The 26,666-nt window shown below is 41.9% G+C and overlaps 1 protein-coding gene across 3 annotated transcripts in view; it reads right to left on the bottom strand.

Annotated features, from left to right (window-relative positions):
• Positions 1 to 26,666, bottom strand: part of NKD1 (NKD inhibitor of WNT signaling pathway 1) — a 112,741-nt gene that overhangs the window by 30,874 nt on the left and 55,201 nt on the right. For all 3 annotated transcript variants that reach the window (XM_056360915.1, XM_056360913.1, XM_056360914.1), the window contains one exon: positions 11,777 to 11,834. In XM_056360915.1, coding sequence (XP_056216890.1) covers positions 11,777 to 11,834 — 58 coding nt within the window. The remainder of the gene's footprint in view (positions 1 to 11,776; positions 11,835 to 26,666) is intronic.

Below are 26,666 nucleotides of genomic sequence, written 5' to 3'. Positions count from 1 at the left end.
CAGGGAAGGGGGGACAGGGAATGACACGGGGGAAGAATCTCCATAAGCTTTGGTCAGAATAGTTCAGGATGATACCTGTAGCAGCAAGACTTGTTTGATCAGTGAGCATATCAAAAGCCACATTAACAGAATGCAATCTGCTATAACTATCTGTGTCATTTAACATGGCTAAGTACTTCTTAAGTGAAAACCGTTACTGTCATATGGACCACTTACTACTTTCCAACAGTATTATGTATCCCTGGAGCTCTGAATGGGCTTGCAAAGTGTTGAATTCTGTTGCTGAACAGTGACAGATGGGGACACCAGCTGATCATTTGTGACTTAAAGCAAAAGAAGAAAGACCTCTCTTCTCTAAAGATGGCCATACACTGATTTTGGTTAGTAACTGGTAACAACTTTACTTTTTAAAAATTCCTTCTCACTGTAAGTTGCTGATATTGCTCTTCACATAGGATTTTCTATCTTAAATTTTGTCTCTGGATTTTTTTCCCCCTGGGATGCACAAGGGAAGAAAAAGAAGAAAAAAACCCAGTGACTACATAAACCTTTATTCAAATGAAGGCTGAGTAGGTAATGTTATTAATAATGTAGGTTTTGATATCAACTTGCTCCCATCTAACTTAGATGTTCAGTAGGAAAAACTGTATTTCCACCACCTCTGCAGTGATAACGGGGCTGCTAAAGGTATCTGAACTGTAATACTCGTTTCATCAGAATTGCTGCCCACAAGGAAGAATGTCACTCTGACCCTCACAAAGCTAGCCTTTTGTAGAGAGCAATGTTGTGGACCTGTACTGTAACACATTATTTTGGCTGTGATGAATCAGTTGCACATCTGACAACGCTCTTGTAGTTAATATTCAGTAGCAGGTTCACGGTTCCCATCCTCAGAGCTCTACACCTTACTCTGAGAGGTGGGGAAGGAAGGAAGTCTCTTCCTTTTCATATCTACACATGGGTGAGAAATGGTACTGGGGTGATACTTCACATACTGCAAAACATGCAGAGAAATAAAATTCATCAAGGCCTGACCCAACCACCTTATTTAAAGTCTAGAGAGCACATAAGATCTCATCAGAAGAAAAGATTCTCACTGAACAAATGCAGGTAACTGCTCACCGTTATAAGTATTGTACCGCCTAAAGACCACAACCAGAGATGGAAGTCCACTGTGCTATGTAGTGCTCAAAATGCAGAAAAGGAGACAGGCTGGAGCATGCTGCTGGGAGAAGCCAGCCTTTCCTTTGCTCTAGAGAGCCCATGTGTTTTGCAACTCAAGATTCAGCTTCCCACTTTGAGCAACCCCTCTGGTGGAAACCCCTGCAATATCCTCCTAGACAGTATCACCGTGAACTTCGTTCATATGTAGCATCTTAACATCTGGGGGGCAATCACTACTTGCTCGTGGGGCCTGGGCAGCCGCCCCTGCAGAGGCACAGGTGGCCTGGGACAGGGCAGGTGGGTGGGTGCTCAGTGCAGCTCCCAGAGGGTCCTGTAGCGGGCACAGAGAGCAGTCCTCCCCTGAAGGCCAGTTTGCCAAGAATATCCTTCCACACCCAGATGGCTCCATGCTCTGCAAAGGCTCCATTAAAGTAACGAAACAAGGGTCTGCAGCACCACATGCTTTAGCTTTATGTCTCCAAATCCTTAAGAGGGACTATAACTCCCTCCTAAACAAATCTGCGCACAGAGTCCAGGGCTGCCTTGGCTCCCCTCGACCACTCCTCCACGGCACCGAGCCCTGTGCGCAGCCCCAGCTGCAAGGCACAGCAAAGCTCTCCGCTCCTCCAGAGCCCTGTGAAAATTCCTCGGGTAGCAGCTCTGTTACTTCTGGATATTTTGTTTTACAACTACTATTCCTTTCCACTCTTTTTGTTACCCTTACAGTTTTAAATCCTTTCTGGTACAAAGTTGGGCACTTTGTATAACATATTTTACTGGTGAAAGGACCTGGGTTGCTGGATTAGGTTTATAAAGCAAGAAAAGCGTGATTACTGGTATTTTTATTTTTTTGGTAGGCTCGGGGGTTGGGACTTTCCATCTAACAAGAGCAGCTGGACTCCGAGCTCTTTCAAGAGCAGAAATGTTGCTTCAGGTTCATTTCCACAACCCCATAGTGCTGCATTTATTATTTGCTTTTACTCACAAACTAGTTGTGGTTACAGAAAAAAACCCTCTTCCAAACAAATGACATTTTATCTTTTTCTCCACAGGAGAATAAGGTTGACTGCTACTTGTGCTTTGAGGTTTGGATATGATTGAGATGAAACATCTGTTAAGAAAAAAAGGGGGGGGGGGGGGGGGGACATGGACCTTTTTCTGCTAAAAATATCATGCCTTTTTTTTTTTTTTCCACCAAACTTGAAACATGTGATGAAATTCAACTTTTAAAATATAACCCTGGAGCTACTTGAAACTATAAAAGTCTCCTCAGTATCTGAGGCAAGTCAGAATTTCCACTGTTCAAGCTGGGCTTTTATGAAGAGCAGACTTTAGAAAAAGCTGTAATCTGTCTAGGTAACAAAGGGCACTTGTTCTGCCTGGTGAGGTAAAACTTTGGGTTTCTGTAGCTACTGCAGCAGAAGTGGAGTTGAAGCACACAAAAGCACCCTGACTGATACACACTTTGAATTTGGAACAGCAACTGGCAAAAGCAATATGCTTTTCACTGAAATTGCCTCTCTAAGTCTGCATGTACATGCTTGTGTATTTGTAAGGTTCAGCAGGATGACAGGTTGTTGTGTCTAAAATATCCAGCCCGAAGGTTCAGGTATCTACCTGGCTTTACATCGATCTAGCTGTCTATATGAAATGATGGCTTCTAAATTCAGTCCCAGAAATGCAAGAACTATTTAACTCTGTCATAAACTACATCCTCACATGAGACACTCTGGGTCTTCTCCCTGTGGGTAGGAGAGAAGGGCCCTACAGGAGGATGCACACGGGTTCTAAACAAAAGCTTATTGCAGAAAGCTACCAAAAACCCAGCAGAGAGCACTCTGAAACTCAGTTGCCTGGCTGTGTCAATGTCAAGCCAAACACAAGAGAACTGGCAACTTTAGGAATATTTCAGAGTTGCAGCAGGACATACTGCCTATTAAATGCAGTATTCAAGGTTTCTAAAAATGAATGTATTGTTTCCTGAAAAGGCGAGGGATTTGAAACAAATACATTGTCCTCTGAAATAGCAAGGGCCAAAACTTCTTTCAATTACAGGACTGCAAAACTGAAATAATTCCATGAACACCAGCATGAGAGTATTATCTGGCCCCAAATCTTTGCCTGGAAATATGCTCTAGTTTCATATGAGTTTAAAAAAAAATAAAAAAATAAAAAAAAAATGGAAGAAAGAAAGCAAAACGAAAAAGGGGAAAAAAGAGAGTCACAAGAGAGTCAGAGAAGAATGGCATTTTGACTTACTTTACAAAAACATGTTTAATAAAACCTCCATGAACTGTGGTCAAAGCTACAAGAAAAATAACTGGTAATAATCGTTGCTGGGAAATTAAAAGTAGAAAAGGACCTTTGTTCTTCAAGTAGAATAAATGAAACCACTGGTATTCATCATGTTTCCAGAGAGATTGTTTTCAAACTCCTGACTTGTTCCCATATTTCATTCTTTGTTCTTGGTGGTGGATGTCCTGGGGCAAAGTTCAAGTACATTTATCCTGCTGCACATGTACAGTAATGCAGCTTTATCTCTGTACCATACACACTACATCAGCTGTCCTTCACAGATATGTCCAAGTCCATCAGTTTGCCAAGGTGTATCTGATGGAAGTCCCTGCTTCCCAGATTAGCCACCACTGCAGAGGCAGGAGAGCAGGACGTGCAGATAGACACGGCTAGCTATAACCCAGCCAGCCCTGGGTGGAGGTAAGGGTTTGACAGGCGTAGCCTCACAGGAGGCAGCTACTGCAGAGCTGTGCACCAGCCTGCATTCCTGTGCGATTGTTACCCAGCCTGAGCTAGATGAACAGCTCACCCAGATATGCCTACACACGCCACCAGTTCCTTCCTCTTCTGAATCACAATGTTGACAGCCCAAGGGAAACACCAATGACCAAGACCAGTTTGCTGAGTCCAGGTTACTGAGGCCCAGCCCTTTCAAACCTCATGCACAGAGCATGAGCCTTGTATCACTGGAACCCATTTCTCACACCTACCTCAGTCGCGCTACGTGGCAGCTCCTCTTGAGCTTCACTCACCAATGCAAGCAACCAGCTGCGTGCCCACAGTCTGCTGCCTGAGCTCTGCTCACCTTCAGGATATGGAAGGCAAATACAAGAGCTCTCACGCCTTTGATGAGATGTCCCTAAGCTACACCCTTTTTGCACTTTGATTCTGCTGCTTCCCACGTGCACCCTGATGGTGGGCTCTCACATGCTACGAGAAGCAACCTGAGAGATGTGCAGACAGAGGTTTTTCAACAGCTATACCCACAGGTGAATTTTGCCTGCTAGCAAACTAGTATACGACTACCCTAGAACTGAGAGTAAATGAATATTCTTATTGTTAATGGATTCTTTTTTAAATGAACATTCAGAAAGATCATTAGCTTCTCTGTGAAAGAAAGAAAAGTTGACAGTTTTAAGTAGAAAGGAAGAGTATTGAAAACCAATATTATTAGAAATACCAAGCAGGCATATATTATTTTGAAGCTTTCCATGTTTAAGGTGTTCACTGGGGATCAACTGCTTTTTTGAGATGCTAGTACACTTCCCTTTTCATTATTTTGGTTTTTTACTAAAATATTTTCTATACGTTACACACAATTATATTAACATTTGGCTTTCTTCAGCCACCATGAAGAAGAGAGACCACTTGCAAGTTTGGATGGTTTCCTTGTGTGCTACAGTTAAAAACCTATTCTCTGTCATATTGTAAGGGACAGACACGGATGCAGGAAATCCCAGGCTCTGTTCTCAGCTTTGCTATCTTATCCCTGAACCAAACACACAACCTGCTTGTGTTCAGGAATAACAACTTTCCAGCAGTGCAGAATGATCTGAATACAGAGCTCAACGTGAAACTATTACTTACAGCAGGTATGATCTTCCCAGTCTAATGCAGAGGATTAATAACTCAGAACAAAACTCTCAAACCGTAGACAAAACACATCATCTATCAAAAACCGTTAGGCAGCACCAGCAGGAGCTGGTGGGTTGTCAGCTGAAGAGAGCGATACCCAACATGCAGGGAACAAGCACAGCACTGGTAGCAGAGCACACAGCTTCCGCACAGCAGCGGCTCAGTGTGAGGAGGAAAGCTCGCCCTCCAAGGTGACATAGCAGCCCACTTTTCACTGCCTTTCTGTGCTCTGCTTGCCAACATGGGTGGGAGCTGTTAGACACTGTAAAGGTCCATTTGGAGACACCTGGAGACCACTAACTCATTACACACAGGCCATGGACAACCATTGGATGGCAACAGTCTTTCATCACTACTGACCTGGCTGCACTTGAAACAGCAGCTCTAGAAGTAAAAGCTTCTGATCCAAATACCAACCCCCCTCAACTGGAACAGCTAATGTTAAGGAACACTTGTACAATTTTTATTTTTTTTAATATTTTTTTTAAAGTGCCTTATGCCATAAGATTTTCCTCCCACTCATGGCAAACAGCCTACCTGCTTCTTATAATTTCCTGGATCTGTGCACGACCACAGGAAAACTTCTGCTAATCCTACCAGTCTCATGTTCTTTGGTGACTTTTATTCTGACTGCCAAACTAAGCAGTTTTCTCTTGGCACTCTCCACTGCTCCTTTTCTTCCCCCTCCACCCCATGTTCTCTGGTACTCCTTCCAATTCACAGTAACCAGCTTATCAGCTTCCAGCCTCAGCAGGGACTAGCTGTTTGTCAGATAATGGGTGGCTGGTGCCAGTGGGTCACCCTGAAGCTGAAGGTATTTTTCAGAGTTGTTTCATGTCATATTGAGTAGTAGGAAAGGGTAGAGCAGAAACCTCTTGGCAGCTGAAAAAATACAGCCAGTGAGCAAAATGATCACCAGGCTGAGGTGATCACGTGGCATATATTCGTGCACACCAAATCTATGGTAAGTGCATAGGATTAGCAACAAGTCATTAAAATGCAGAGTTCCCATATAATGTCCCAGAAAGCTGACCACAACAGCACTTTTAAGGTAGAATTACTGGCACTCTGCAGTGTCAGCGATGAATAGGTATCTGGTTTAAGAACATGACAGAGAAGGCACCTTAATTTTCTGCAAAGCACCAAGCCTCCATCAGTAGCACTAGGTAGGTAATAACAATGGTGCTGAGATAAAGCACCTTTGCCCGTGAGCAAGATCCAATCTATGTCTTTTCTATAAATACACTGGAATTTCATATACATAATAGAAAATTATTTCAGCTTTAGAAAATAAATGAAATAACCATCATAACTGAAGGCATTAACTAGAAAGGAGCATGCAGTTTGAAATAACTGCCTTTTATTAGCCATTCATAGCTCAGTCTAGCACAATACATGAATTTATTACAGCTAAGAGATGATCAAAGTATGGTAAAAAGTGTCTCACAGGCAAATAGGTTAGCTAAAACTAGTTAAAATGCTTGATCAATTTTTCCTTTGCTGACAATTTTCTAAACAATTCGGGCCCAAGCACCATACCTTGCCACTCCTCCTCTGAGTGGACAACCCAACAGATACTCTTTCAATTACTACTTGTAGAAACAACTCCAGGAACTAAAGCCTTCACTGAATTTTTCCCAAATGGAGAGACAGAGGAGAGGGAATTTTCTGGCAATGCATGAGCGCAGCCCTGCTGCAGGGCACTGTGGAGAAGGCACACTCCACCCCATGCCCTCCCTTGCAACTGTGCAGCCCTAGCAAGGTGGAAGCATGGGTATGTCAGCAGCACCCATGTGGAAGCCAGTGTGATCTCTTTACTGGGAAGTCTGGGATGTGTACAGCAGGGGAAGCAGGATGACCAGCACTGGGCATAAGATCAGCACCCTTAAACCACTAGTTCATTCCTTACTATTGGCTCCCTGTTTGCTTGTCAGTTCTTAATAAAGTCAAAAATGACAACACAGCTCTGCATGGTGGAACTCAGTTAACCACACCTCAGCTCCCACTTGACCACAGATTCCGTGGATGCTGGGGAAGAAGAGATGAAGGACTGTCTGGACATACTAGTAACATCTTGAAAAACATATAATAATATTAAGAACATAATTAATTACTTTTCTGCTTTGCTGAATACAGCATGCCTTACTTGCAGGTTTAGAAATTCTGTGTAAGTGCGTGGAAAGTGCTACAAGTAGCTCTTTTACAGATCTCAGAATTTTTTTTCAGCAACAACATGTGCTTTGAACTCTGCTGGAGGGCTCTCTAGTATTTATGGGCAAGAAGATGACCTGAATAATTTTGTCCTTTCTGGTACCAGACAAGGCAACATCTTACATCTAGGGATTTGGATACATCTGGTTTGGGAAACATATCAAAAAAAGGGTTTGTTGATTCAGGTCAAGCTCTGTCACTACTTTCAGCAGGACTGTGGATATCATGTTCAGATAAGGCACCAGGAAGGCTTGGATCTTCTCCAGTCTTCTGTTGAGAGAATAATAATCAAGACATCACCCTCGCTTGACAAATGCAACAGGGAACAGATTCCTATCAGCATAAGAGGCAGTTCCTCTGACAGGTACAGGACTAGATTGATCTCACAGAGATGCAAGATTTCTGGTTAGTAGAAAAACTAGTCATACTTTTCAGAACAGTGACATGAGAAATCACATTATCACATAACTAACTAATAGGGGTGATAGGTTCGGTGCCTCCTGAGCTTAAAGACTTCACCTTGAACTCCAAAAGGCAGCTGAAGTAGACTGATAGCTATATCCCACTGGGCTCTAAAAAGCTTGTATTGAGACAAGAAGGAAATTGCCTTTTTTTCCACGATCAGTCTGTGTCAGAGGGAGACTTTCCTGCTTCTGGTTCAGATGTCACAAGCAGGGAGAAAACAGGCTGCTCTGAAAAAAACCCAAATGTTCAAGTGATACGATGGAGGAAACACAGTTCACTTCATAAAGACATGGAGTGGTTAAGGTATGAAAGCTCTCCTGGTCTGCAGGCTTCAGTTGTGAAAATTTCCCAAAAGGTCTGGGGAAAGGAGGTGAAAAAAGTTATGGAAAACAGGAGCAGGGCTCCTGAATGATTCCTTAAAAAGCTTACTTACGCCTTGAAGAGCAGAGAGAACTTGGATGTCATCACTGAATACACTAATAGATATCTTTCTGAGTTACCTGCATGTCTCCACAATGGATGGACTTGCTGTTTGGTGCTACATTCAATTCCTGCCAGCCATTTTAGCTTCTCCATCAAAATGAAATGAAAAGTATCTCCCAATGTCTGTGCTAGTTTTTGTGAATTTTTCCAGAGCCCCTCCAGTCATTCAGACCTACTATTCTATCTAGGGACAAGGAAGAGCAAACACAAGCAAGCTCTTTTATATTACACGTGAAGAGGGATGAAGCACATGCTTCCTGCGCAGATGCTAGACAAGAAAGTTGAAGCACAAGAAGTTTGTACACAGCCACAGCAGACTGCACAAGTACTCTTAAGTTTGATGAGTAGAAGTCTCTGAAATGCAGTGGGAAAGCACTACTAAACTTGGAATGGAAGTTGCAAATGAATCCACTACAGAACCCATATCCAACATGCCCGATTGTGGAGTTATTACTGAAAGAGGAAGAAGGGAAACAGAGTAATATAAGAAGAGACTGAGGTTTTCATTGGTGTCTCTTATCTAAGGAAATCACGGAACATGTAAAATAATATCCAAAAAATTTCAGTTTAGTGTCTTGTCCCGAAGCAAAATCAAAGGCAGGTGCTGGACATAATAGACAATACTGGTCAAACTGTTTCTTTCTGCACAGCACTCGGTAAACAGAGTCGCCACTATTGAGTTCTAACCTCTTGTCATGCAGCAACATTGAGTCAACAATCCGCTCTCATGGCTTAATGCTTTTGATGTTTACTTTGTTCTTCCCATAGTTCAAAAGAAAGCACTAATGCACCAGTCCTCTTACCAAATACAATCTTAATCCCAGAATCCCGAGCCTTTTGCTGTTGGCCAGTTAAGTCTGTTAAGACGAAAGGATTTGATCAAGCTTTACATAACAACACAGAAGTTAAATCCAGCAAAGAGAGTTCTTTTTATCTGTACTGCTCAGACGGCTAAGAGGGGGGGAAAAGAAAGAGAGGGAGGAAAAAAAAAAGGCAATGAACTTGGCTATGTAAAACAAAATAAGGAATTCAATTATTTCTCTTATTGCCACTTTGTCTTTTCAGTGAGAGTCTTCTAAAGAACTCTGATTTATTCTCCAATAAAGTCTCTGAGTGTGAAGGCTGTAACTCTCCCCTAACCCAGAAGAACTGTGGCACCTGCTGTGCTTTTTTGCAAATCTGAGAAATGTTTCTTTTTCTTTTTTTCCCATCCCCACCATGCATTTATGAAGACAGAATATAGTTTATTGACTAGACACTTGCCTGGTACTTGGTAGAGTGAGGTTCAAGTCTTTGTTTTGCCATTCCTGTCCTTTGTGAGCTCAGCCCAACCAACCACATTTCAGCGCATTACAGCTCCCTGCCTCTGAAACTAGTTACCAGTAATGTTAACGTTACCACACATGCAGCATCTATGTTACACCAGTACATAGGTAAAGATTGTGAAGTAGCCAAATAAAGGCAGAACAACTACTTTAGATGGAAAGAGTAGTATCTTTCCTGAATATTAACTGCATTTTCATACAAAATATTTCTATGCAGAAAAGAGCTATGACAGTGGCCATCTTGTACCACACAGAATTCAAGCTGTGCCCTAACAAAGGTCTCAAATCATGTTTCAGCTTCGCTTTATTTGCTATATATTCACAATTTTATGCTAGTACTATCACAAACATGCAAAAATATTATGCCACTAAAACAAAAAGTGTGAAAGCAACCTACTTTAATACAAATGCTTCCAGGATCATCTGTTAATTATAAGACTTTTAATATCCCACTCCAGAATGAAGTGGCTAACGCTGTCCCCAGCATGGAAAACATAGCCTGGAGACCTGAGAGCAGAAGGGATGAGGACCAAGCCTTGGCAATCTGCACGCATTTGCCTAAGCACTGGGTGGGAACAGTTACCTGCCTCCCAGCTGGAAAGACGCCACAGAACAGCTTTTCCCCAGTGGCAGCACACAGAGAAAGGACCTGCTCCTGGTGTCTAAATCTTTTCTCAATACTCAGCTTCTTCATAAGAAAGAGACGCATCAGAAGTAATAATGTAAAATTGCTGAAAGACTGAAATTAAAGTAGCTTAAAAGGTTTTATACTCTAATAAAAACAATCTTGCTTCCGACTAGTTTGGAAATATTATATATTGGATATTATGTTTGCTATGCAAGACAATTCTATACAACAAAGTAAGAAATAATTAGTAGCAAGGAAATGTAGAATGCGACACAGAAAAATGAAATTATTCACCTTGCTGACATCTCATATCCTGTGTTAAGTGGATTCTCCTATACTTCTGAAAATAAAAAACCCACCCTTTATTAGAGTTATGTCCTACTGTGAGCAGAAAGGAAAACTGTGGTGAAGTTAAATGCTGAAACACTTTTAACAAACACTGACAAGTAAAAGTATCCTACAAGCACCAGCTGAAATTTAGCTCCTATGTTACAGGTACATACAAGGGAACATCCTTTGTACACTACCGGCATGATAGAAATATGGGATCCAAGAAACACAGTATATTAACACATTTCACACGTAGGGAACTGCAAGACAGACATTCTTAACACAGAGAATCTTTCAAGTTCTGTGTAGACAGAAATTCCTACCACCAAAAACAAATGACTGGATGATAAAAAGACAGAAAATTTCCAAGTTAAACTTGACATGATTAATCATTCTAAATAAGTTGGGCACATTGTTTCCACTATCCTATAATATAAACCTAGCACACAGCACATGCAACCACTTTTTTTTTTATATACATATACATATATACATATATATATATATCCCAGACAGTTTCTATGTCTTATTTCCTTGTTTTTTTAAAAGAATGAGCAACAATGTCCTCAGATTAATCTCTTCCATTCATCAACCCCCACTTGCCCAACTGAAATTCAAGGTACCTCAGATGTATTCTCTGGCACGCAGGATACAGTGTCCATACTTAAGACCCCCAAAGGCCCTTCCCACTACAGTGATTCCATCTCCACTGCAAGGAGAAGCCTGATCATAGAGGAAGAGATGAGCCTTGGAAATACACTGTCTGAGGCAATAATTATTCCATTCATATTCAGGAGAAATGTATTGAATAAGAGTCTCTGGTCTTTATCAGAAATTAATGCAGGAGTTTCTGTGTCTGGTTTGTGTAACAGAAAGGTGTGCAGCATACCATAAACCCCAATGCTAACATCTTCAGTGAATGCATTTACCACCTCTGCTGGGGCCAGTGATACTCACTACCACTACCAATGCCAAAATAGGTACCTAGGAAAAAATTGTGAGACCCTGAATTAAAACACTTGGTGCCTATGACACAACTGGGTGACTTCTTTTGATACAAGAACAGTGGTGGGAGATACAGAAATAATACCCTATTCCCATCTTAACAGTTTTGCCAGGCAAACTGTACATGAGTGTTATCAAGAACTGCACTCTCATATATGCATTCTCACACTGAGCTGTTCACTGACATACTCCAAAATCCCTTAATATTAACCAAGAAATTTTGTTCTTTAAATACCTTCTAGATGAAAGTGTTCATCACCAATAGTGTCTCTGTAGCCTTCCCCAGATAAATCCTGTTTAAAAAAAAAAATTAGAAATTAATGACAAATATACTATATACAAAGTGCTGAGGTGTTAAGAATATGTATTTATTATCACCAGGATTAATTTAAAATACTAACAAGAGCACAGAAGTTGTTTTCCAGGAAAGAAGTCATTAACTTTATTAGTGGTAGTCACTGCATTTGGTGCTATTTTACAATGTTCTGGACATACTTTCAGACAAAAATTTAATGGAGATGAATAGATTGTACAGGGGGAAGAAAAAAAGAAGTTCATATTCAAAGCCTTTGACAAAGTAGATTAATATTCAGCATTTCAACATTCTGTCAATCAAGCAAGATAAAAATACTCCAAATGGAAACGATAAAGCAGAAATAAGCCCTTCAGTACCTACAGAGGAATGTTAACACTTGGTTCCACCAACAAACAGAAAACTTTCATATGCCAGAGGTCACCCAAGAAAAGCAGATACGACAATCTGAAGAGCTGCCTGATCCTTCAGTCCCAAAATTAATGAAATTTTGTCAGTCCCACTATGTCTAGAGCAACACAGAAGCAGATGCTATAGATATGCAGATGATCTTATCTCAGACCCAAAAAAACATTTCTTTAATGGTGCTGAAGTAGTAATAAAGGGCATCAGTGTGGGATTTGAAGCTAATCCCACTTACAAAGACCCTGAAGAGCATTCTTACTCTCTTATTAGCAGACTCTTCCAGCTCCGGCCCCCCACCCCGGCTAAACCATAAGCAATGACAGCTATCCTCATGTTTTGCCATCTCCCATTTATTCTGAAGGCTCTAGCATCACCATAATGTCGCTGACTTTACATTATATTCTCTGGCTCCCCAGCTTCTCCACAAACACTCTCTGCAACTGAAAAATAATTACGATAATAAGGAAGGATATGGTCCTAAAAAGGTGGCATGCTGCACTCATGGCCACTTCAACTTCACCTGCAAAAACATAGCAGGAACACAGAGCCTGCACTCTCAGCTTCAGTCTGGGAACTGGAAATTGTCAGCACAGAGCTTTTTGTACAAGATAAGAATAAGGGAATAACCTGTGAAAATTAATGTCTGGTTGTATTCATTAGCTTTATTGTTAAGCAATTTTATCATGATAAAAGCGGTTCACCTCTTCTTGAAAAAGCTGACAGAGGTTCTTTCCGCCTTCCACATGCCCAGATGTTATTCTTTGAGATTAGTTATCAAAAAGTAACTAAGCCACAAAAGCATACCTTAGGAACTCTTCAGTATCAATTTCTGCAACAGCATTTTAAAAATTAGATTTTACAAACACTACTGGATAGCTACCCCAGAGACCCCGAAAATATTGTTCTGTCCATGAACATATACCCTGAAATAAAGTCAGAATTCATGGACCAAATGGCTCTGAGAAATGCTGGCAACCTGGCCAGAATGCTAGGATTCTGCACAGCACAATGTTGCTATAAAAGCTGTCATTCCAGATTTAGCTTTCCAAGAAGCAAATCACAAAACCTGCATTGTTTCCTTGAGGTTTTGTTCCAGTAAAAAAAAGTTCTCTTTTTTTGAGTATGTGCTGATTAATATCAATCATTACCTTAAAAATTATGGAAGAAATGGACAGTGAAGGAAAAGAAGCCATTAAATATTGGCATAACTTATCATATTTCTGCAAGAAAATGGTCTTTCCAGGGCCTTGTAAAAGTTAGTATACTTTTGTTTGATCACATTCCTCCATATCATCATTTTCCATGAAGCTCTGTGAGTACACCTCTGACTGCTCTTGTGGATAATGAGATACATAGAAGTGACTGTGCTCTCTCCCACAATGGTAAATATTTAATAACTGGTTTGGAGGGTGTGCGTGTGTTTGTTTTTAAACTAATCTCAGAATTCCTGTTTCCTACTGCTTTCTTGGAAAAAAAGTGTATTTTCTGTTAACCTGACCAGCAAATATGCAATGAGTAGGTACGATCTTACTTGTGATGTAACTCTGAGAAGAGTACTATCTAGCTGGTAGCCTTCATCTCTTAAAATTTTAGCAAAGCAAGCAGTGCATCTGGGTATCAAATGTTGCCTGTTAAAATGATGTCATTAATCTCATCCTCTACAAAACCCACAAGTCATTAATTTTTATGATTTTTCAAAAGACGTCACTTAAAAATGAACATAACATTTCTTGACGTAAAATGCATTATCAAGTAACTCAACAGAAAAGTGGAAGACAAGTGTAAAACAGCAGAGTGAAGCATTAATATTCATTAAGCTAGTGTCCTTATTTTCTCACTTTTAATCATTACATGGGTCTTAAGTAAATATGTTTTATATTCTAGTCTAGTTTCACTCCTTCTCTAGCTCCTAGTTATTTAAGTTAAAGTAGTAACTTAATGCAAGCAAATTTCCAGTAAGTGTTTCTGCCTTAAACCAAATTATTATAAATTACCAAATTCTTCAAAAGTGTTTTTATGATGTTGAACCCTAATGTAACTGTTGAATAGCACAGAAACTGACAATCCATCCTGGAACTGATGAGAGTATCATTTGAACATTTTAGTGGCACATATAAGCAGAATTCCACAGCTCTCATTCCAATGTGTTCCTCTGTATGTCTAAGATTATGACATGTATTATCTTTGATAGACAGATATGTATCTGTGAACAGCATGGGCAACTCTAAGATTTATTTTTTTTTGGGGGGGGGGGGGGGGAGCGGGGAAGGAAAAAACGAACTCCATCATTCATCTTATTATCATTAACTCTGTCAAAAATCCTGCAGAGAGTTACCTGAATATTTTTAGTACCACTGAGACAGACATCACAACCTGGCTAAATACCAAAATGCACCTGTTTGAGAAAAGGGTTCTGGACAGTGTATGCAAACTCACACTCAAAGAAAAGTACAAGAGCGGAGCAAGCATCAGAGAAAACAATTCTTACTGCAGCTCATACCATATAATGGAGTATTCTCACAGTAACCTGTACAAATTGCCTTAACGTGAATAAAATAGTGCATCTACCCCCAGCGACCCAAGTTCAGCCAATGGATGAGAGCGCAAGAAAAGGGCCAATGTGTAAGACACAGCTTACAGCTCAAGAAATTCTAGTGAGAAGCAAACACCATAGAGCCAGGTAGGAATATCTGACACTGGGGAGAAGCGTGTTCGAGCACAAAGGAAGTGCAGGCCCCAGGGGATGAAATAACCAGCAGCGGCAATGCCGTTCAGCCGGGCTCTGCGGCGTGGGCCTCCCCGCGCAGCTGCGGGAGCCCGGCCTGTGGCAGGAGCCGTGTCCGAGAGCAAAAGCAACAACATTTAGGTCATAGGTAGTTGTATATCACTGTCCTGACACGATGTTTTAAATCACAACACTGCAGTTTCAGACTGGAACACTGAGTCATGAAACAACCAAAACCAGATGTACCCTGTGAAATACTATATAAACGAGGTCAGCGAGCACTTGAAAGAATAAAGCAAAGAAACATTTACGGAGAAGGATTATTCCAGCATGCTATTTCTATAGGTGGCTAAACAGGAACCCATCTACTGTAAGCGTCTCTACCTCACTGGGAGTCTCCCAGAGAAATAAATTGGCCTCCATTAGTTACCAACACAAATCACACAAATGACTAAGATTCAGGCTCAAACATCTACTTCAAAACTCTGAACAGCTGGTGGCCTGGCCTGGGTAGAAAGGACCCTGTGTCCCATATATCCCGTTCTGATAGGTGCTGCTGTACCCAGCTCAGATTTAAGAGGGTGGGGGTGGAGAGAAGAGTTAATTACTGCAACTCCCTCAGCAATGCTGCTGAGTATATACATACACAAGGAAGAAAAACAATCTCTAAAATCTCCCACACCCCAGGGCTTCTATTCAGCTGGTTACAAGTCAGGCAATCGTCACTCGCTTCCCACTTTGCTGTGCAATCAGACTCCAATGAATTCCAACTCACTGGGAATTTTATTTTTTTAACCCCGTCAGCCCTAACCACCCTGTGCAGTTTTCTTACTAATACAAGTCTCTAGAGACTAAAGGCCAGGCACTCACTCTGGGGCTTCCAGCTACTGACTTAGTTTTCACCAGCTATCTGAAAACACTGACATCCAAATCCTCACCCATCGTTCTGCCTACGTTGCTTTATTCCTCTCATGTCTCTGCTGGCTTCCTTTCTGCTCCTAGATTGAGGTTAAGCTCCTTGTCTTCACCTTCCAGGATCTACACAGTTGTTTTTGCATTCACGCTCCTGAGCCCTACCTCCTAGCCCCTATGCCCACCGAATCCTTTAATCTTGGTCATCAGTATAACTCTCCCTGACCTGGTTCTGCCTTTCTGTGCCACTTCCAAGACACCCAGCATGTAAGAGCCAAAGCTACAGAATGCAAACAGAGTGTGTATTCTGGCAACTCACATTTGGACTAGCATGGTGTTAAATAGTTCTGCTTTTGGTGTAAGTAGAGATGGCTACATCCATAAATGTATTAGTTCTGTAAAAGGAGAAGGTTTGATTTAGGTAGCTTATCATGATAACAAGTACATTTTTAAAGTTTGGACCCTCCTACTCGCTGTATTACACCACAGTCAATGCTGTGTTAATTAACATTTTTCTAAAAGGTGTTCTCCACAAGTAGAAACAAGTTGCTTTACCCCTCCTTCAAGCACCTCATTAAAATCCTTTGATTTAGCCTTAAGATACCCAATTTTCCACATTTTTTGGCAGAAAATATGCACACATTTCCTGTTTTAGTGAAGTTCTTATCAAGGTATCATATCCACCACTTTCTCCAAGTATGACAAATGCAAAATGACAAATTCAACCAAGAACACTTTCCTCCCTATTTTTAACCATTGGACTGAGACTTGCATTTTTTTCTCTCTTTGTTCTCAGATTGATGCAATAAAGTTCCAGTATTTTTGGAAAGAGCAAAGTTGAAGAAACGCATTTCACAACAGGACTGCAAGGGGCAAGATATGTGGTAACTCTAACGTCTTGTAGAGTAGATTTTATAATGGTTTTAAAGTAGCTGCCAACAAGAACACTGTGTCACCTATGCACAAGCTTCCATTCTTGACATAGACAAAAAGCAATCCCAAGAAACAGAGGTTCAAGAGGATGAGGATGCCCTTTGACCTTTCACCCAAACAACTGAGGGCTCTGTCGACTGCTAAGTGGCTATTCTGAATGCTTCAGTCTCACTTGCAGGAAACAAGTTGCCAAAATGAGTCTGATTTTCATATAGCAAGCACTTGGCAGATTTTGAAAACTAGTCTAGAAGATGCTTCAGGAAACCCATCCAAACCCCAAAGCAGTCATTATTATTGTTTTACTTTATTTTTAATCTTGTCCAGACCTGAAGATAAAGAGGTAAAAGACTTTTTCGAAAAACAATTGATGGGAGGAACCTAGTACCCCTTGGGGTACCTGAAATTTCCCATGGACTACAAACATAGCCTTGTGTAACTATGATCAACTCAAGCCTAGTCTTCACTGCTAGGAAACCTATTCACACCTCAAAAACCAGTATCGTTCATTTTAGGATAACGCAGGTGAAAACAGATATTCAGTCATCTAAGGTGATCATCATTCTTTACAAATACAGCTTTACAGCCAGGCTTAAAACTCCAATTAAATAAATAAATAAATGAATTTAAAAAAGAAAATTACACACCTGGGAGATGAAATTTTGCTAGGTAAGCAGCTTCCATGCATACAAATCCACACAGTCAAATATCACAGGAATGGACATTTGTGCACACAATTTTGTGTGATCATGACTAACAGGCAAAAGATAGGAATGCGTTTTGGGCATGCATTTGGCTCTCTCCGCATTTGGAAGTGAAGCCTTCATATTAATATTCTCATTCAAAAATGCTTGAAGATCCCACTCGTAAAGCCTTTTCAAATAAAATATATGCTTCTGTATTACAGTGTCCTATTTAGGACGAGAGCTTCCTTTCCTTCCCTGTTCATAAGTAATCTATATACCTACAGCCTTACACAGATAAAATATATATTCCAAGCCTCACTATAACAAAAATTGAAAACAGGCAAATACAATTAAGAATTAAAGCATATACCATATAGAAAAACACTATAGAGCAATACACACCTATGCCTTGGTTTAAGCCTAATATTATTTCTCCTGCAGCATATTTTACCTTTCCTTTGGCAACCATAAGGTTTTACTTTTTTCATTCTTTTTGTGTTTGCCATTCCAGATAATTTAATAATAAACATAACTCACCACAATTCAACTTTCTGTAAAGGAAGTGTAAAGCAGCTCATACTGGGAGAAGAAGTCAAGGTGACTTTAACTTTTATACCAACATTAAAATATACATTGCAACTGCAATAATGCAGTTTGTTAAGCAGAAGCAGCAAGCTCAACTTCTATAATGTTTTCTTTCTCTGAAACAAGAACCTGGTGCTCTGTGATCCATTACAGATGGGTTTTTCTTCCTCCACCACGCACAGAAGCTTCTCTCAGATAAAATTTCTTCATAATATAATCACAGCAGGTAGAGTTGTTAAGGAAACATATTTCTCCTCTAAGATGTCTGATAGATGATCTTGGATAGGTTTAGCTGCTGTGGTTTAGGATATTAGTGCTTTTATCTGCCATGATGGCTTCTATGTCCAAAGTTACAGCACTCCTAACAGAGATAGCAGAACACAGTGTGTGTAGCACAACAGATACTGAAATTCATCCTTTGGTACCGTAACACAAAGTTCGCACAAATATACCAGCTCAAAAACTATGATGGTGAAGCTCACAAATGCATTCGGCTTGGCTGTCTCTGCTCTAGGATCAGTAATTCCCAGCCATAATAACATGGTAATGGTGTTTGAGATCACCGCATCTCTTTCCACCAGTCTGACAGAACTGGAGCCCCTGCAGTCTCATCTTACAGAAGGAGACTGTAGAGCAATTCCAGCTGCTGGTAAAATACTATGAAGATAAAGACAGGATAACCCCCCTCAAAAAAACCCACCTCTTAATCTCCAGTCACAGAAGACTGTGGACTATTAGAGGCTTATGAGGCAACAAATATCCCCAGTATCTTTACATCCCTCTTACAGACCCTCAGATGGGTACAAGGGACAGTTAGTTGCATGATATGGTTGTAAGGATATCCCATCCACAGGGACACGAACATGAGGCTGTTGAGGAAGTGAAGCGCAAAGCAGATGAACACTTACACAAAAGCCTTCATGACGGACGTCTGAGTAAGTGTGAAAGGAAATGTACTTTTTGCTCCAGGTTGCTTGCAACATGCAGGTGAATTTGTTTTGTCCCAATCCAACACACGGATCTGGCTTTCCAGCAGGATAAAACACAAATCCTTTCTTTATTCTTCTGATATATTTCTTTTCCCCAGCCCATGAAAATCAGGTAGTGGCAACACTGAAACATGCTCTTTGCAGGTAGCTTTTTCATCGCTACTGTAGTGGGTAAACAAGCATCCTCTTTCAGTGGTCAATCACTGCAATGAGCATATTGATAGCTTTTGTGGAATGCACATTTAACTTGAATCATAAGATGTTGTGTGCTGTGGAAGATAAGCATGCTCATAAATATATATTTATATCCTGCATACAAAAAAAAAAAAATATCTAGAGAGGAAAAAAGAAAACCCCAGCAATAATAGCTTAAAAATACTGCGGACTTGCTTAATATTACTTGTAGCTACCAAAAAAGCATTAACAGATAAAATTATCAAATGACCTGTAGACAGTCAGAAGACCCATTTAGGGGACAGTTTTATTTAGGCCATTTCAGTTTCAAGGCAGAACGTTCCTGTTTCTGTGATGTTTTCACCCTGGATTCCATCAATCTGTAGAAACCCTTGCTAGGTGTTGCAAAGTGACATCTTCCATTAACACTATTATTGGAATTTTGGAACTATTATGGCTTCTACTTTTTAGTGTGATAGGGTGAGACAGTTTTTCAAGGACTTCTCCCAGATAAGAGATGATATAATTGAAAGCAACTCTATCAATAGACGTATGGATTCAGCAGTTACTTTCCAGCTGAAGGGTCCAACCATTTCCAGCTAAGAAAGATCATCAGTCTTTGAGATTAAATAGGAGTGAAAAAAGAAATGACTGGGGTTTGCTATATTTAAATTTACTTTGAAGCTACTTCAGAAGGATAAATGAACTTACTCTACAGATACAGCTATTTACCTTATTTTGTTCTTCTACCTTTCCTCTAATCTCTTCGCTGATTGGAAAATCAATTGTCCCATGTCCCCCAAGATCTTATCCTCAACATAGCTTATACTGACAAACAAGTCTATGGACACAAATAAAAAAAGGACAAATCTTCGTCTACCTTCCAGCCTGGAGAAGCTCAATAACTCCTCCAAACTCTTTATTTTGGGCTTCTTCACCACAGCAGATAGACGGGTGTAGCTATATAGTAAATCTGATTTTCTGTTCAACTTCTTTTCACGATAGATTGGGTTACCAAGAAACTCTTTAACAAACAGACTTAAGAGCACTGAGGTGATTTTACCCAGGCGTGCGCTGGGGAACGAGAGTCTAGAAAACGGCTACAGAGTTTGATTACAGAATAACTTGCTCATTTAAGATGTGATCACTCAAATCATGGGTGCTCTTTCCACTGACTTCAGTGATCAGTAAAGCTTTAACATACTGCATTCTGAACCTTTCTTGTGGTAACAGCCTGTGTCCTCCTACATGGCTTATGTCTTCATAGAGCACAAGGGCTTAAAGCTCCCCTAGAATGATAATCAATGCTCCTCTATTATGTTTATAGCTCTAAGTCTTTTCCTGCTAATGGATGACGTATATTTATGCAGCTGGAGGAAACCTGGATTCAATAACTGCTCCACCACAGACTCACTGTGTGGTGTAGGGTAAGTCACTTAAATCTCTCTGTGCCTTCATTTTTCAACTGTAAAACGGAATGCTTGATGCCCACCTTTGCAAAGAGCTCTGAATCCTCAGGATGAAAACATACCCTGCTAAATAATATTACCTTGTTAGGAAGCACAGGTGTGTGACCCTGGACACATATGCTAATGTTGATCCATAAATCTGTCAACAGGAGGTGCTGGCAAAACAGATGGTTCACATTCCTTTTTAAACCACCTCTTTGTCCCCAAAGCCCAGGTATGTCAACTAATCATTTTATAACTGGTCAGGGTTTTAATGGGCCAGGAAGTCACACTGAAGCACAATGCCACCAGCATTACGACTAAAAATGGAGCCCATAAGAGGAAAAGACAGACATAGAGGTTTCTTTTACTCTTCCCCTCTGCTCCCTGGCACGTAGGACAAACACTGAGGCTCTACAGGAAAAGATAAAAGAAAAAGCAGAAACCGACCCCACACATTCCTGTAAGTAGTACAGCATCAGTGACCATGCCTGAATGCAGATTGATGCTGCGTTCATAGAAACAGACACATGTTTTTTAATTACAGGCAATAAAAAACCACAGACACACACCATTTAAAAACCTGATTTAGATGAACAGTTGCATGTTGATCCACAGGGTCAGGAGGATTACAACCAAATAAAAACTTCACTTCTAAACATTTATGTTATTTTATTTTTTACTTAAGAGTTACGTCTGTTACTAGGAATTTCGATTCTCCATCTCAATAGCTGAGAACTGAGCACACCGCATTCTCCTTGAAAATGTTACTGTAGCAACAAGGGCTGTAGCAGGATTTAGGCTGCAGGCTGGGCAGGCTGCTGGGAGGGAGTGCTGGGGCAGGCAGGGCAGGCAGGGAGGCAGAGAGGGCAGGGGCAGGGAGGGCAGGTGGGCAGGGCAGGCAGGCTGGGAGGGCAGGGCAGGCGGGCAGGGAGGCAGGCAGTGAGGGTGGGCAGGGAGGGCAGGCGGGCAGGCAGTGAGGGTGGGCAGGGCGGGCGGGTGGGCAGGGTAAGCAGGCAGGGAGGGCAGGCAGGGCAGGCAGGGCAGGGCAGGCAGGGCAGGGCAGGCAGGGCAGGGCAGGCAGGTGGGCAGGCAGGGCAGGGCAGGGAGGGCAGGCAGGGCAGGGCAGGGAGGGCAGGGAGGGCAGGCAGGGCAGGGCAGGCAGGGCAGGGCAGGCAGGGCAGGGCAGGCTGGGAGGGCAGGGCAGGGCAGGCTGGGAGGGCAGGGCAGGGCAGGCTGGGAGGGCAGGGCAGGCAGGCTGGGAGGGCAGGGCAGGCGGATAGGCAGGCAGGCGGGCAGGGAGGGCAGGCAGGCAGGGAGGGCGGGCAGGCAGGGCAAGCAGGCAGGGCAGGGCAGGCAGGGAGGGCAGGCAGGGAGGGCAGGCAGGGCAGGGCAGGGCAGGCAGGCAGGTGGGCAGGGAGGGCAGGCAGGGAGGGCAGGCAGGGCAGGGCAGGCAGGTGGGCAGGGAGGGCAGGCAGGGCGGGCAGGGCAGGCAGGGAGCCGTGCGGGACTGTCTGCCACGCACATTCCCATAAAAGGAATCAGAGGGCCAGAGGACCACATCAAAGCTGCGGAGTTTAGCAGATTTCCCCTTCCCCTCCCCCTGAGTCTTTGAGACGGAGACTTCATACTCCAGAATTTAATATCTTTTTCCTCCTTCCCCCCCTCAGCCCCTTTGTCTGCGTCTCTGTTCTCTAAGAGCTAACAGATGTTGATGCCATATAGTTTCAAAGAAAACTTTTGATGCCCACATAACTCATTACAACTAATATATTCCAAGAATGCTTGTAGCTCAGGAAACACTGGGGTGAAAAAACAGAGGAGAGGGGGCAAATGGCTACACTGAATAAGCCTTGAGAGAAAATAAATAGTTCACTTCAAAGTCATCAGGGAATTCTTTAACAAGCTCTTTCTTCCGCAAAACACAGAACAAATTCAGCTGAGCCTAGAATTCCCAAAGGAAAAAAAGAAAACCAAACCCCATACAAATGGCAAAGCAGAGGGAAGCATCAGAGAGGTCGCCTGGCTCGCCCAGCAACAAAGTGCAGCATTCTCGACGTTCGATATTCCCAAGCAACCTGCACCGTGCCAGGGCACAAAAGCACCGCTGAAAAGCGGAGACTGTCAACAATAACAATACAGGCAGCCCTAAAAAAAGCGAACCCTGTCCCTCTGCACAGAATGAATGCGGGCAGCGATGACATTGCTCAAACCACAGGGCACTTGAATTCAGCCTTACAACATATGCAGGGGGACATGCATGAATGTCACAATTCTAGAGAAGAAACATTTGCTCATGTAGCAAAAGCAGGTGACTGCATTTTTCAGGGCAGGCAGGTCCGTGTTCTTAGCTGTTTTCTAGGGTTACATCTAGGATGCAACCCTTCACAGATTTTTCTAGCAGGTCTCCTCACCTCCCCTGCTGCTTCAGCACACAGCTGCATCCTCCTTTCCGTTTGGTGAGAAGCCCCCCAGGAGTCACCAGGGGTTGGTAGGAAGAAGGGTTGAGAAAAGGGGGGAGGGCGAGAATGCGATTACATCAATTTCCACAGCAGGAGGATCAGATTGCATCATTGTACACAACTTGGGGCCTGCTCTTTTATCCCTGATGCAGGCAAATTTCCCATTGAAATCAGTGGGAGACTTGTCTGTGCAAGGACTGCAGAATCGGGTATTCTGTGATCACAGAATTAGAAAGCAGTAGGAAGCCACACCTGGCAGCACCTCTCTCGGTGGTGCTCTGCCCTCCATCAGGATGGATATCAAATCAAAACAAATGAAAATGTAACAATGATGTTAAATTTCTCCCCCCCGCCCCCATACACAAACCCCTTAAAAATCCACTATTGCAGTTATTGTATAAAAGTCTGTATAAAGTTCCTTACCAGTGAACTGCAGATTTCACGCAAAACAAGTAACAATAAGAAATAAAATATCAGGGGACGGGGCAGGGAGAATCTAATCCACTACACAATCACAGGCATCTCTCAAATAACAATTAAAATGTAAAGAGTTTTAAGGGTTTTAGACAAACAGGTGTGTTCTCCTGCTTGTTTTTTTCCAGGGGCTTAGGTGGAAGAGGAGAAACAGTCAGCCCTGCTTCTGCAGCAGCAAAAACACATGGTCTCTTTTTCTGAATGGTTCACATCTAAACAATAGTACCATAACACAATATGCAGAATTACTAGTTTTTCACTGCCACTCATTTCAAAGCACCACACTTCTCATCCACTCCGATCTACATAAATTTTTTCCTCGTAGCAGCTCAATGGTCTCCCCACTTCATGCTACTCCCATGCACACCTTCTTTCCAGAATAATTACCCCCAACCACACAGGTAAACAGCTTAGGAAAAACAGAACTAAAATCTTCTATCAGAATTTTTCAGGATAAAATGTGGTTTGTCATAAAATGATTCCTTATTATCTCTCCTGCCTCATTGTTTGGGGATGGATCCTTTCCTCTAGGGAATAACAAGGCAGGCATCCTCAAGCCTTGTGGCTTTGTAAGTAAAACACTGAATGTAGTGAGGTCATACACCACATTTCAAGGTGGCAGGAAACTTCAGCAGGAGAGCAGTCAGCAGTATATATAGTATTAATATAGTATGACTACAGTCTGAGGTTCCTCCTAAAGCTGGTGATGCTTTGCCTAAAAAAAAGACTTAAAAATTTGCACCTATAGCAATACCCTTGACTTTATACCATGTTTCTGCTTTCTATACTTGAAACAATAATTACAGAGGAACTGATACGTCCAGCTTTTTAGTAAGCTGGCTAGATTCTCTCAGCTGTTTCTATACATTGAAAATTTGCATTCAATAGGCTAAGTTACTTTTGCTGGAATTTGTCAAAGAAAAAAAACAACTTACAGACAAGCCAAAGCACAAAATCTTTCAAGTGCATCTCCTACAAATGGTCTCAGCAGTAGGGGCCCAGCACTATTGATTGCTCTTGGAATCTCGTAATTCCTTTCCAATCTCAAGCAGACAAATTAAAAGGAATTAAAATTCTTTACATTTTTGCCAAATTCTTTCTCTTTTTTTGACTGTCAAAGATAACATCAATGTATTTTTAGCCATGTCCTCCTGAACACTAAGGCCTAAACAGAAATCTTTTAGATGTGCGTATCTTCCTCAAACAGAACTTCTGCCGATATACGCGAGAGCTGTGCTACAGACAGGAATTAAAAAAACCTCCAACAAGCTACTTCAGTCTGCCATGATGGAGCAGATCCTCATTTTGATACAACTGACATTCTGGACATGCCAAATTCTGAACATTGGGCCACTGGTATGGTTTTGTCTCCTGAACTGGGTAGAATTATACCCAGAAACATCCAACAACCTTGGAAGGGCTTTTTATGGCTGTTTTTCACCATTTCAGGGAAAAAGTTTGGTTTTCTGATAGGGGGTGTTTGTGTTTTGCAAAGAGAACATAAAGTTTAAGAAAAAAAAAAGATAATTTTGCCAAACATTAGGTTTCCTCTCAAGAAACACTGATAGAAAAACGTAATGCAGTCTTACAGAATATATATGCAGTTCCTTAGCCTGAAACAAAAGAATTCATCTTGCAATGACAAAGCCAAGCCCGGGTTTCTGAAGCACTACGGGAGCTAGTATTTGTAGGACCTCCTTCAATGCCTTGTTTTACCTTGTTCCACTATTTCCGTGAACAAGTATGACTGTCATTATTCTTCTTCTGCAGTATACTCTAGCAGAGACCACTGCCTGTGCCTCCCAGTGCTATGAAGACCCACAAACCCTCCCCTGGCCCAGGAGGATGCCCTCCACAAAGTATGTGGAGATTTATTTCTTGCCACCTGCAGGTGCTTGCAGTACAGAAGACCCCACCAAGCATCTGGAGCAGCTCTCTTGTTTGCTTCTTATGGTGGCCAAGGCCAGAGGAAGATGAGTGCACAGGTCTCAGGCAACTAAACTGGATCTTTTGGTCCAGGTTCCACAAGTGCACGGGTACTCCAAGATCAACCCCAAATGCCAGGGATCCATCTCCAGGCATGATGTTATATGTAATTTCAGATACAGTGCATGTATCAGGCAAAAGCTGGCCTTGGCGTCAGACACAAAACGGGAGAGGTCAAAATCAGCAGTGGGAGAAGCCAACAAACCAAGGATACTGGATGTTGTCAAAAGCTGTTAAGAGCACCATTTCCGTGTTCTGAGCACATCACCAGGGCCAGCAAGTCCTTGATGTGCTCCCCTTGGAAGGGGGCGGCCCTGAAACAGGTAGCATCAGAAACACAACTCCTTTACTAGCACAAAACGCTCTGACAAGTGGCATTACTTGGGATCAACGGCCACTTCCTCCTTTCAGAGAGGCTGAGAAAAAGCTGGAAGAGAAACTGAGGGTTCTTCGGTTTCATCACAGGTCCACAAAGTCTTCCTCATGTGGTTATGACTAGCAAGTGACACAAATGGGAACATTAAGAGTTTTACCAGGTTACCATCCTGCCTTACTTTCTTTTTAAAGCCAACTTAACTCCATCTTTGTGGCAAGGTTTTCTACTCATTTGCTATGATTTATAACATCTTATTTAAACAGCAAGGCCAGTGGAAATCCTTTACAATGTTTATACAATCTTTAATATTTTCCACGAGGACCAGATGCATTTGGGAGGGGAGGGAGAAGAGATGACAGCGGAATGAAGACTATATGCAGAGCTGCACGGTTGACCGACCCTATGCAGCTATTAAAGGGACAGCAGCATCTTAACATTCACGTTTGCCCAGAAAAATTTTACCTAGTCTTATGCAAACACCTGTAAGGCATCAGAGGCAGGAAACCTCAGCATTTCCAGTCAGTTCACTCTGCTCAGTTGACTTTATGAAGATTGTTTCCTTAATTTTTCGATTCAAGCCTGTTGGTCAATTTAACGTGTTCCAGTATGAAAGGTGCACAAAGAGGAATGGTGCAAATAATTATTAAAATAAAGGAAAAC

The sequence above is a fragment of the Falco biarmicus genome, chromosome 15, assembly GCF_023638135.1.
Source record: "Falco biarmicus isolate bFalBia1 chromosome 15, bFalBia1.pri, whole genome shotgun sequence".
Taxonomy (NCBI): domain Eukaryota; kingdom Metazoa; phylum Chordata; class Aves; order Falconiformes; family Falconidae; genus Falco; species Falco biarmicus.
Note: the sequence above shows the minus strand (reverse complement) of the source record. Positions and strands in the feature narration are given on the sequence as shown.